General features: G+C 41.7%; 1 protein-coding gene across 3 annotated transcripts in view; it reads left to right on the forward strand.

Annotated features, from left to right (window-relative positions):
* magixb (MAGI family member, X-linked b) overlaps nucleotides 1–13,059 on the forward strand; it is a 48,505-nt gene that overhangs the window by 7,874 nt on the left and 27,572 nt on the right. For all 3 annotated transcript variants that reach the window (XM_005448510.4, XM_025901643.1, XM_005448509.4), the window contains exons 2-3: nucleotides 6,184–6,473; nucleotides 7,947–8,063. In XM_005448510.4, the coding sequence (XP_005448567.1) occupies nucleotides 6,194–6,473; nucleotides 7,947–8,063 (397 nt within the window). In that variant the 5' untranslated portion in view covers nucleotides 6,184–6,193. The remainder of the gene's footprint in view (nucleotides 1–6,183; nucleotides 6,474–7,946; nucleotides 8,064–13,059) is intronic.

Here is a 13,059-nt window from a genome sequence, read left to right on the forward strand (position 1 = left end):
CCATTTAGAGCTGCAACAAAATGTGGACAGCAGAGCAAGCGTGACTCCACCAAGTCAAAGCAACCAAGAAGCTTTTATGAGCACATACTAGTTCTGCTGCTTCGTGAAGCAGCAGGACAACAATTAATGACGCGAAGATTTAAAATGAGATGATTAAACTGGGGAGAGCAGCGTTTGATTAGAGCAACAACTCAGAGGCAAAACGCTGATTGCGTTAAAAGTTTCTCATCTTTGGAAGAAGTTGAACAAACTCTGCTTTTGTCAAAGCCGATTATGTCAGAGAGTGATCTACGAGCTGAGAGACGGCTTTGATGGGGATGAGGGCCGGCATCTAGATAGACATCAGGAACATGCGGAGAATCACGAGAGCTGACAGCCGCTGCTTTCCCCATAAAGCTGGACCTCTATTATCGATACAGGCAGACTTTGAGAATAGGTGTTGAGGTGTCAAAACGAAGGTTAAATTCATTGCTAACAGCTGTGTGGTCAATAAAACTGTTTTAAGTGCTGTTTTGAATGGAAGTCTGTGCACCCTGGCTTCGCCCTGCTGGATAAATCTGTCACGACAAGATGTTCTTGTTTTGCTAGCCTCACCAGAGACACTTTTTACCAAGCAATTCAATTATTCACTCGGCTTAACTGACGTGTTTTGCTTACACCTGTGGGGGGTTTTTTCTTCTTGAAGGTCTTTCAAGACATCGTCCGGCCCAATGTCAAGTGCTATTCCCTCTTGTCCTTGCTTCGTTGCTTCAAGTTGACTTTGAATTATTGAGCTCCATGGCAAAACTCATCTCTGTAACTTTAATAAATTAACACCCTCGAGATCCGACCTGAAATAACCGCTAAGTTAATTTGTCCTGTAATAAAAATATTCTGGTCATGACTATGAACTGCCAGGGGTAAAATGGCCTTTTAGACTAATCACTGTAAAGGATTTTGTTGCCTATAAATGTAGCTTTTTGTACTGCTGTTTCAGAAGGTATTATTATATTGTGATGAGGCTTGAAGTGCACTTTGACTTCCTTTTATTGGAAAAATAACTATTGTGGTTAATTAGCTAAGAACGACGAATGTTCTGTGGATAATGAGTGCTCATGTAGTTCAGGGCAAAAAGACTTTTTCATACAGAAATCTCTGTGTGGCACAGCTGTTTGTGTTATACACTGACTCATAGCCTCCAGCACATGCACTGTAGTTTCTGAATAAACAGATATGATGAGAAAAAAATGGGCACTAAGAATAGACTAAATCAAGGAGTTGTGTGTTTTGCCCCTGACAGATCACTGTGGGGGTTGAAATTACACTGAAAGGCAGAGGTTGCAAACTATAGAGATCCTCACTGGTGCAGAGGAAGTCAGTGAAACAGGATATGTATTGGTCAGCTCTTTTCTGACCTAAAGGTCAGAAATCTCTATAGAGCATTCTTTTTATAGGCTTAGATATCCGTGACCCTGCATATTGTTCAGTCTATGTAATTCATGCTCTAAGAATGGCTTTACTTATAGCAGTGCTAGTGGGGCAATTACTTTGGTCCATATTAAGCTCATAACTGTGTAATGAATTGCTATTAAATTATGTACAGGCAATTATAGCCCCCAGTGGATGAATCCTACTGTCTTCCATGTCACTATTTGATGTGTTTCATAGTGGAAAGATACTATATTGACAAAAGTATTGGACCACACCTCTTAATCTTTGAATTCAGGTGTTTTTAGTTCCATTGTATAAAAATAAAATGTATAAAATCAAGTACAAATCAAAATCAAACACCTAGCCATGCAGTCTGCCTTCACAAAATTTTGTCAATGATTATTTTAAAGAATGTCGCCGCTGCAACCAGTTTGTGAAATTTGTTTCCTCATAGATAGTCCATGAGTTACTAAGTGGTGTAATTGCAAAGTCGAAGCGTGAGTCTTGAAGTAGCAGACCTTTGACATCATAGAATTCCAAACTTCCTCTGACATTAACATCAGCACAAAAACTGCACACTGGGATCTTCATAGCATAGGTTTCCATGTCCAAGCAGCTCCAGTAGGTGTAATGTGAAGGTAACTTGGTTCCTGTGTCCTTATGGTGTACCTCTTGATAGATTTGGCATTAAGTACACAGATTTATGTTTCCACGGGATGAGCTTCGTTAGTCTTACAACTTTAGCGATACATGTCTGACGTGCTTGTGCAGGTTCTCAGTCATCCAGCTCATGGTAGTCTAAGGAGCTTGGAAAGAAAACGGCTGGACTTCTTTAACTTTCATTCAAGCAACTTAATGAAGTCCAGTCACTCTCTTTCCGAGCTCCTTAGACTTTAGTGATTCACTTTTCATTTGTTGACAACTTAAAACTAATATTTCAATTAGTCCTGTGTTTATGGTTTGGGCCCAAATCCTTGCAAAACTGCTGGGATCCCTTTTACTGCTCTTTATTTGATAAGATGGTTGATAAGATAAAGAACAAGGTAGAAACTACAGCTTTTATCTCTCAGCATGTTGCCATTCTTATTGGGAACATGTGGCTGAGTTTAGCTTAAAACACAGTCACATTGCTTCTAGCATAGCTGCATATTTTTAGGCTTGTTTTGAATCAGCATGAGAGGATGATTGAGAGCTCATCATTTTCATCTTAATCATAATCAGTTCAAGCAGTCACGTATTGTGATTTTGATCAAAGGAAATTTCATACGACAGAAAATCTAATTATTATTTCAGAAAATTCATTCATGTTTTCATACAATAGGCTATAGGCCATATCACCTTTTGGGTTGTGTTCTCCTCTTGAAGCCTATTTTGTAGCATTATGGTCATTGCCATCTTGGATTTTTGGAACCAAAAATAAATATATGTGAATCAGAAAGTGGAATGCTAAGTTACTGGTTAATGCTTGGCTACTGCTATCTGTTAATTAATGCTAAACAACATACATATAAACTGCTAGAATTTAACACACTAAAACTGGAGAAACAACTTCCTGGATGTTGCTGAGGTGGCACTGCAGACTATTTTAAACATGGACGAAGTCACAGTGATAACATCTATTGGTTTGTAAAGTCCCATTTTGCCACTGCATGCTCATATAGTGGTCATTTGCCGATCAAATCCATCAAAATGAGCATCATAGCGTACTATGCCAAACTCATTAGGAAAGTGCTTACTGAGCTGAGGGCTATTTTTCCATAGGAGTCTATGCATGCAGACTTCTTTGTGCAACTAGTGGTCATTAGAGATAATCCAGGTTTAAAAAACTTCCACACAGGCTTCACATTTAGGCCCAGCAACTACATTCATCTTTTATATACAGTCTTTGGGAGACCATTATTGGACTGCTAGCAGCCTAGTTAACATCCAGCTGTGGCTTTAAACCTTATCACTTAACACAGTTTAAATAAGTCAGTAATTAAAAAAAGAAAGAAATCAGTCATTACAGTTGACATGAAGGTGGAAATAAGCTATGGAGACAAAATGAAATTTCTGCTCTATAGTTTATTTTAACATGGAAGTCCATGCAGATTGGTTCTTTCTTCTTCTTTCAGTTTCTAAAAACTTGCCATTCGAGGAATTGCAATTCATGCCACTCCTGTATTAGCTTAATTTTCAGCTATGTGGAGTAATTGATTTATACAGTTATGGTCAGATACAGGTAAGATCACCACATTCAAAATTATATTAAATGCAAACAAATGATTTCTTAGTAATCTATTAAATCTAACATGATAAGATCACTGTGTAGAGTCAGTAGCCCTTGCTCCTCCCCAGCCTTGATGACAATGTGTTTTTAATGAACATGGTAAGATGAGCGTGCAGGGCCAGTTTGTAGTGTCAACACCAACAGCAGGGAGAGAGAGAGTGTCAGAGTGTGTGTCTGCAGCGGGACGAGTCAGGCTTCAACAACCTGACAGGCTGTGGCTCATTAAACCCCCATCAGACGCAGGAGGTCAAGACAACAACTACATCTCAGGCAACACACGTTAGGCAGAAACACAATGCAACTGTGTAGTTCCAACAGAATAATGCTCTAGACCTATCAGTGGTTTTATTCTAAGCTTTTTAATCTTTACTGTTGAGAAGTTCCCAGAAATCTTTAGATAAAGCATGAAAAGACCAACGGCTTATAGACTTATTATTCAGGGCCGATGCAGATGTTGTGTACAATATGATTAAATGGAAAAAGTTGCTTTTGTTTGTATTCTGGCCTCACGCCACCCTTAATGCACGCTGTATTGCTGTGTTTTCTGTGTGGGCGGATGGCTGGCTGACTTCGGAGAAGCAGGTCGACAGTGTAGCTGCAGAAGGTTTCACAGTGGGGTAGAGAGAGGGACTGGGGGCACTGTTTGGCAAGACTGAAGCGATAAGCATAATTTCAGGCTGAAATATGCCGGAGTAAACAGCGCTACTTGTTTGATTGTGTTTAATTCAAGTGTGCTTGAACAACAGTGACAGGCTGTTGTTCTAGAAAGAATTGTGTGTTTTGGGGTTCAACTATTTCTCTAGTTTTGACTCATGTCGCCTGAGCTGAAGTCCTGCAAGGTCAAATAAGTGAGTCCTACGCCAACCCTCAGGCAGTGTGGCGCCTCTCGATCTCCATCTGACCTCTGGTTTTCCCTTTTTCTCTCCTCTCCTATTACTCACTGAGTGCACTGCAAAAACACAAACAACCCATCTGTATTTCTGGGTTTCATGGTTCTGTTTTTTATAATTCAATCTTATTCTCATTCGACCGTTTTTCTACGTAAGGAAAAATAACCACACCAGGGACCTCCCTTCTTTAACTGAGCAGCAGCAGAGGATGGAAGAGGATCTCTGTCAGATCTGCAAGTCGATTTGCCAGTCAGCTGGAAAGGATTAGAAATATCCTGTCCTTCTCTCACTCTTTGAAGCAGACTTATTAGGTCTGTTGGGTCAGAGGACCCTAGGGCCTCCCTACTAGCTCTTGGGCTGGTGCTGTGCATGTTAACCCTGCCTAGCCAGGGGTCACCACAGCCTTTTAAGAGGATTGCATCTTGGTGAAGTGAAGTGTAATGGCTTATTTCCTGGCCACACTGGAAGTGGAAATCAGTAGTATCCATTTGGGATATTGTATTTAAGCAAAACTGACTTAGTGGAGGTGTTCCAAAGTAAGTAAGAAATATGCTTAATGGTGTTTGATGAGAAGATTGATATCACCACCATGTTGCTATGGTAATTATGAAGCCTGAGCCGGGGGGGTAGGTAGCTTAACATAGCATAAAGACTGGAAACTGAGGGCAAAAGCCTGCCAAACGCTGCCCAAAGGAAATTAAATCTGCCTGCCAGCACTTCTAAAGCTTTTATTCCACATGTTGTGTTTGTCTTTTTGATTGTGATATAGTGCCTTGTGTGGCTCCGTCTTACCGTGTGTTAAGGTGACAACGCTGCTCTGATAATGTCAGAGGAACATTGTCTGTTCTCTGGCAGTGCAGCTGTCACATCAGGGACGGCTCAAACAAATCTTCACCGTGCCAGCTACATCCTCCTGCACCCTCCCACCCCACCCCAACACACAGCTGCTCTCCAGGAAATGTGTTTTAACACAAAAAAACAACCAAAAACTGTATTTCAGTACAGCCTTGCCTCATTATTTCTCTTCTTTACTGTAACCAGCTGCCATTAGTGGACAAAACATCACCCTAGCAGAGCGCAGGAGAATCTATCCATGGGAAAATAAATGGCGTGGTTATTGATTGTCTAGAAAACGTATGGATAAAGACAAGTATGTGAAAATGGATTCTCATACCTCCATCAAACTCACACTGACTTCCCATGTGACTGTGGCTGTGCACTCATGGCCGTGCTGCCTGTTTACACATAAACAAAACGTCAGCCAAGAGCACAGTGAACATAAGGGAAAGTTTCTCTCAGTCTTTTGGCTGGACAGTCATTTGGCTGTTGTGTTGTTGTATGTTTGCATAAAACAGACACATTTTCCATGTTGTCTTGTTCTTGACTTTCAAGCTGCCATCCTAACCTGTGACGCCAGAATTATTCATGACTCTCTGATGTGAAACAAAGCAACTCCACAGGCAGTAGGCATCTGCAAACTGACAAAGGTTAAATAACATGAAGTCACAGGTTCTTTCTCTTGCTTGTTATGTAACCGACACTTTTCCCCCTCCTTTTTTTATTGTCTGACGCCTTCTCCTCGCTCTCTAAACACCCGTTTCCTTTTCTCAACAGTTCATTTGCCATGTCTAAGTCGGCGGTGAAGAAGCTGCACTGGCGTTCAAAGGTGCTAGACAACTTTGTCCCTCTGCAAGGTTCGTCAGGAGAGCTCGGGATCGCCATCGGTGGAGGAGCAGATTATGGAGAGTTTCCCTTTGTCACCTCAGCCCCGGGTGGTGGCCTCACTGTGGGTGACATCATCCTAGAGATTGGGGGAACACCAGTTTTAGGGATGACATTAGGAGATGTTCGTGGTATCCTCAACTCTTGCCCCCATCCTATCCGCATCAAAACTGTGTCACCAGGTATGACTCAGCACCCAAAACAGCCAACACATTAGTCTGCAACTCATTTAAATAGATGAGCAAATTATGGGCGCAGAGGCGATGAAATGTGGGTAGGAGTTCAAAATGTTTGATGACACATGACAAGAGTGTGGCAATCGAGTTGCCTGTCACTCGTAGTGGGGCCTTGATGTTTAGAACAGGAGGCTGGGGGAACGGATGTCTTTGTCGGCTGCGGACAGAACGATATGTCACCAAAGTGTCACCTGACTGCACCTCCCGATGGCCTTGCTCGCTAGATTGATGGCCGATTTGGCCACAGGGGCGTAAATGGGGACCTTTGCTCCTGGTCGCTCTGCTACCGGTAGATCCATTATCATTTCTGAAGTCTGCCTGGTCCTCTCTGTGCAGCTTGACTGCATGTTGTGTGGACAGTGATGGATGATCTGATGCTCTGGGTTTCTGTACCACACCTCCTCTGCTACTCCTACTACTACAACTCCCTCTGCTCCTGCCTCACAATACTGACATCAGGCTAGAGTCCCGAGAGGAAGCAAGCATTAATGCTGGAGAGAGAAAACAAAGAGCAGTGATGCCACACAAATCAAAAATACCCAACTTTAAAATTTCATTCTCCGGTTTTGATGACAGCAAAGCTCCAGAAAATCTTCTTTGCATTGGTGTTATCCCTGGCTTCAGACATATGTTTAAACATTGTCAGTTCATTCAGTTCAGATTTGAATTTTGCTCTTCAGCAGACTAGAAAATAGCAGCTGTTTCGTAACATCACGAACAAAGCTGCCATTTCTCCCAAAGGGCGGCAGGCTAGATTCATTTCCCTTTACAGGCAGCAGCCATATGTGACCAGTCATATGTACATGCTGCCTCCACTAATAAAGTTATATCACTGATCCTTTTTTTAAATAGCCCTCTGTAAATTCTGCCTGCTCCTGGGCAGAACCACTGTAACAGCCAGTATGGATAGAGGGTGACAGGAGTGTGGATGGCTCGGCGACAGCCTTCAGGGGAAGCACTGACAGAATGGTCGTCTGTCAGAGTGACAAACAGGAGACATGCTCAGTCCACCCATAACAGCACGCGGCCTGCCATCAAAGGCCGTAAAGCACGCGAGACGATATTAAGAGATCAGAGAGGAAACGAAGCCCCGCTGTGTTGATCGGCTCTGCCTCCTCTGGTGACAGCCTCTACCGTTGCGTCTGGAACAATTAACCTCAGTAGGCTGTTGTAGGTATATGCATGAGGAACTTGGACAGGCACGTTTAATTCTCAGGAGCTACTGTGAAGTGATATAGAGACATCAGCAGGCTGTAAAGTACTGGTGTTAAATCCAACTTGTCAGGAGTAAAGATTAGTGCTTTAGATAAATTTAAGCATGCATCATCTTACTGTTTATGCTTACTGAGCTGATTTATTTCTCTTTCTCTCTCCTTCCTCATCTCTATGCCAAACTTGTTTTATTTGCCCTTCCCTCAGGCCCCACATTGTGTAAGGACCTCAGGTTGTATCTGAGTAAGTGCTTCACACCCGGATCAGTGGACAGCCAACTTCAGCAGGTCATCAGAGAGAACCTCTACCTCCGTGCTGTACCTTGTAAGTCCTCTCCTGGGTTTCACTTCTTATCTTTATATCCAGTATTTCTGTATGTATCTTGCCTTTGTATATCTTATCTTGTCTACTGCAGTTTCATCACCTTTGTCCTGATGCTACCATGTGCTATGCCCTAATAGCAAATGTATTGTCTCCAGGTGTAATTCAGTTTTATTTCACTGAACTGTATTCAGTTCATTTCAATGAAATTGTACTGAATTGAATGAAAATACTGATTTATAAGGGCATGTCTCTTTTATTAGTTGCTAATATTTTGTTTTTACACCAGTCTCATTGTTCCTGCCATGTAAACATGATGGTTTTATTTAGCATTTGAGCCAGCAGAATTGTTTTGACCACTTTGTTGTGTCAGTGTTTATTTATATGGGGTGATTTTTATGAAATATTAAACTTTGGCATATGAGAAATAAATATATTTTAAATCAGCTTTTGGTAAAGCTGACTGAACTGTAACAGCAACCATTTGTATTGTGACAACACTGAGCCTTTTCCTGAGTGGTAGTCTCATGTTTACAATCCACATCCATAAGCTGTTTGACCGTTTGTTTGGTGGGAAATCTAATTCTGTTCATGCTTAACAAGTTTTTTCTTTTGTCCTGGTGTTTGCATCATGTCCTGAAAATCAAGCCTGTGGTCTGCAAACGCCGTTTCATTTTGATGCCTATGACTAAAATCAAGCACAATGGCAGCCAAAGGCAGCTAGTTGTAGCGCATCTGTTGCTATCTTAATCCTCTGTAATATGACGTCACTGGAAACAGCCAGAGGATATAACAGCTGAGTAGAGTTTTATCAGAGAAGCTTTGTGTTTTGTTGTATTTTCCTGGCTTTCTTTAATAATATCTTTTTTTGTTGTTGTTGTTGTTGCTGGGGGGCTTTTTTTTTCTTCTTTTTTTCAGGGGGTAGTGTTAAATATACAACCCACCTCGTGTGACGGTATTGTTAACCTTGTCGTAGCAGTGTGGAGTTTTGTTGCTAATCTCTCCTTTAGTCCACGAAGTAGGTCATGTGGGACAATCTGCCCCCGCACCACATGACGCACTCGCTGACAGAACAAGGAGCGGTTGAGAAGTGTGTAAAAGAGTTTAAACTGCATCTCTCAGGATACCGCATGCTTATTGTCGTTACAGTGTAATTGCAATTTTAGCCACACTTCCTCATTACTTAGCCATGCATCTACACGAGCAGCTGCTCAGGGACTGAATCGCCCAAATTAACATTAAGTCTTTAAGCTGTTTTGTAATGCGAATGGTATGAATAAGGGGGGGATCTTTATATACAAAAGTAGATAAATGATTGTTAGACGATTTCACACGTTGGTTTGAAAAAACAGAGGATTCATATATGTATACCTATACATTCATATTGATTAGATATTGATTTATCACTTGAGGCAGTCCAGAGGATCCAAACTTGGAAAACTACCTCCATCCCTGGGTGCTTTATTTTAGTAAGAGTGACAATAAAGCAGACTCAGCCCCTGCAAGTGCAATCCCCTGACCTGCTGAAGATGACACCACAAAGATGCTGTTCGTGTCATGCTTATAGCAGCACAAGCATCTCCGAACCGATCACATTTCAAATTTGATCACTTGTAGATACATAGAAGCTGAATTTTCTTCCTTTTTGTTGTTTTTTGTACAAGTAGGCAGCTGTGTTTAACAGGAACTTAAAGCTGAAGAGTTTTCATCAGTGGCTCATTGTGGCCCCCTTCAGGATCATGTGTGTGCTCCTCCTGCTCCCTCCAACACCTCCTTGAATTACCTAATACAATGAGTAATTAGCCTCAGTTCAGGTTTTAAAAACGTGTTTGCCGTAGGGAACCAATGATGGTACGAGAAGGCCTCAGTTTTGATTCGCTTTTTTACGTGTAGATAGTTCTTCTCTGGAAACTGTGCTCAGTACCAATGAGCTATTTCAGTCCTTAAACCCTTTTGATGAGACAATGTTCTCTGATATTCAAGCTGGCACTGATGTAAGAAATAACATTACAAAGGCTCAGTCAAGAGGACAGTGCATAAAAATGGAAATGAATTGCAGAACTAAGTAAATGCAGGCTACTGTATCAATAATTCTGAGGTGGAATTAAATTAAAAGCAAATGTCTATCAGTGCCAAAGTGGAGGAGGGGACGGCGGCGGTCTAATAGCCCTGTGTGTACAGAGAGGATGATCACTGTGTAGCTTTGGAGAACAGGTACATGCTCAATAAACAATCCTGCACCCTGTGTTCTGTTCTTTTATACAGATTGTTCTTTTTTGTCTTTTCATTCCCGTTATTTTGTTCTGTATTCATGCTTTGCAGAATTTACATGACCCTCCTCAACTTTCCCATCCATATTTCTATAATCGCATTTGTACATGTGCCCTTGGATGATTCAGAACCAATGTCACGGTATCAAGGCTGGCTGTTTCTCTTTCTCCTCCATAAAAGACTTTTATAATTGTCTTCTGAGTGAGTCAGAGATAAGAAACATCATCATTTAGTTATTCTAATATGCTTGCTCCAGCATGTCACCCAGACTCTCTGTGCCCTTTTCAACTGTAGGATTTATTGTTGGCTATTTGTGTGCAGTGATCTTGACAGACAGCTCTCTCTGGGTGTTGATACAGAGTTCTGTGTAATTACCTCTTCAATCCCTCCCTCGCCCCGTCCCCCGAGGATCAGAGCGCCGCTTCTACGGGGACAGGCGGGAAAGAAGATGTCAATAATCCATCCTGTCTCCCCGCTGACATGTCATATATGTCTCCGAGGAGGGTGCATAGATAATGAATCTGTGACTCTCACCATATCAGCTGGAGCGATGCTGTGTGTCCTGAGGGGAGGAGAAGAATCATAGACATGTCAGATGCCATCAGGAGATTTGCAATCAAATCTTTAATTAGAAAAAGAAACTGCTAATTTTCTTAAAAAGAAAAGCATCTAAGAATAGTTTTTTTTTTCTGTTGCCATTTTTGGAAACCAAAGGTGCAAGACCCCACCCTGATCTGATACAGATAATGTATCACATCAGCCCTTCTCATCCACTTTAAACGTGGTCGACAGTTTCCTAATAAGCTGGGACTGGAGCGTCAGACTTCACTGGAGAAAATGTCCATCTCAAGCCATCGTAGACAGTAAGACACATACTGGAAATCTCAACATGTGGAAGTATAACACAAAAAAAGAGGTTAGCCCAACAGGCATGAAACCAAACCGATATAATATTAAAGAAGTGCATCAGAGTTTGTGAGTGATTTGAGCATATACTGTGCATTAAAGGGGACCTATTGTGCCAATTTCCAACTCCATATTCTCATTTTTGCACTACATGACAGTAGCTTTGCATGGCTCACAGTTTGAAATAATCCTTATATTCATCTTATACTTGTCTTTGGTGCAGCCCCTCAGTTCATCCTCAGTTCGAAACAAGCTGCTTTAGCTAGTCTGCTTGTAAACCAGCTTGTAGGAAAGATGAAAAAGAAAAGGTGTAGGGAATGTAAAAAACAAATCCAAATCACAGTGATGCTGATTCACACTGGACTAATATTATCTTGGAACGTCAGTTGCTGACAAAGTATAGTAGGTAATTTGTGGCTGAAGTTTGACTTTTGACTCTGGGTAATTGTGGTCCTTTGTGATTGTGGCTTCAGAAGAGAAGATCAGTAACACAGATTTGTCAGCTCTGTGGGGCGGTTTAAAAATAAATCCCATTTAAATGTTGTTTTTGCTTTTTTGTCGGCAAACCTCCTGATTTGTTTTCTCTCTCAGGCTTAACCTGAGCTCACATCCTACCAAGCTAACTCTCGAGTTGACTTATGACTTAAGCTGAGTTTAATAATAACTATAGCAGTGAGGTAGGTGATGTTTTCAGTACGAGCTACATTGACTGTCTCTGTTTGCCAGTAGCCTTTATGCTACAGTTGACCTGTTCTTGATATTATTGTTTTTGTACTATATTATTACAGCAGCTTTGCATGCACAGTTAAAAGAAAAATCAGTTTTCATGAGATGCTGTGCTTTGGTTCAGCCTCTCATTTCATCCCTTGTCTTGATTAGCTCCCCTGCCTTTAAGCCCCCCTGCCTTTGAGGCAGGCTTTCTTCTGATTGGTTGCCCCTGGAAACAGAAGATGGATGGGTGGGGCTGATGTTTTAATGTCAGATGACCAAATTAAAATTATTAACCTTCAATATGTCTAAAGCCAAGTGCTTAGAGCAGTCTGAAGCCCAGGATTTCTTATACATACTTGGACCATGTTTGATATGAGAGCCTGCTAGTATAGTATATGACAGTAAATAATGAGGAGCATCATAGGTTACTTTTAGATACATTTTACGCTTCAGAAAGAGCAGGTCAGGCTGATGGAGATTCCTCATGCTCTCTAATGTGTGGTGCCTCTGTGACTACATGGGTGAATTGGCTGCAGTGTGTGTGAGGGCTCATTGTGGGGCTTTGTGTGCACTTGTGTGCATAAAGTCCTGTATGTGTCATTGTGGCTGCGAGAGCTGCTCCCAGGACAGCAGTGCATTAATCACGGGTTTTATAGGGTAGCTGGGTATGACTCCCTCCTACTGGATCCACAGACATCATATATGGTCCTCTAGGAGAAGGACAGAGATTCGTCCTTAGTTTGGCTTTGGTGGGGGATTTTTTTTGTTTGGGTTTTTTTTTTGTCTTGGGAAATGAATTACTTGTTTCAAGGTCAGTATGGGTGCCACAGTGTTCAATTTGCAAATTAAAATTACTCCTCTGGATTTGCGAAAGATAATTTTGTTGTGTGATATTTTTCACATGTCTGTACTTGTGTTTAATTGGTTGGAGATTTGGCATTGGGGTTAAAATACAGCACGCACAGAACGTTACCTCAGTGATCCCAGAACGACGCAGGATGCTTTTGCTGCCATGGCTTGGACTCACCGTTCTCTTCCAGGCCAAGGTCAATGTGAATCAATTATGATGACAGACCATTGATCATCTGAGTGCTCCATCTTCACAATGGTG

This window comes from Oreochromis niloticus, linkage group LG20, assembly GCF_001858045.2.
Source record: "Oreochromis niloticus isolate F11D_XX linkage group LG20, O_niloticus_UMD_NMBU, whole genome shotgun sequence".
Classification (NCBI taxonomy): Eukaryota; Metazoa; Chordata; class Actinopteri; order Cichliformes; family Cichlidae; genus Oreochromis; species Oreochromis niloticus.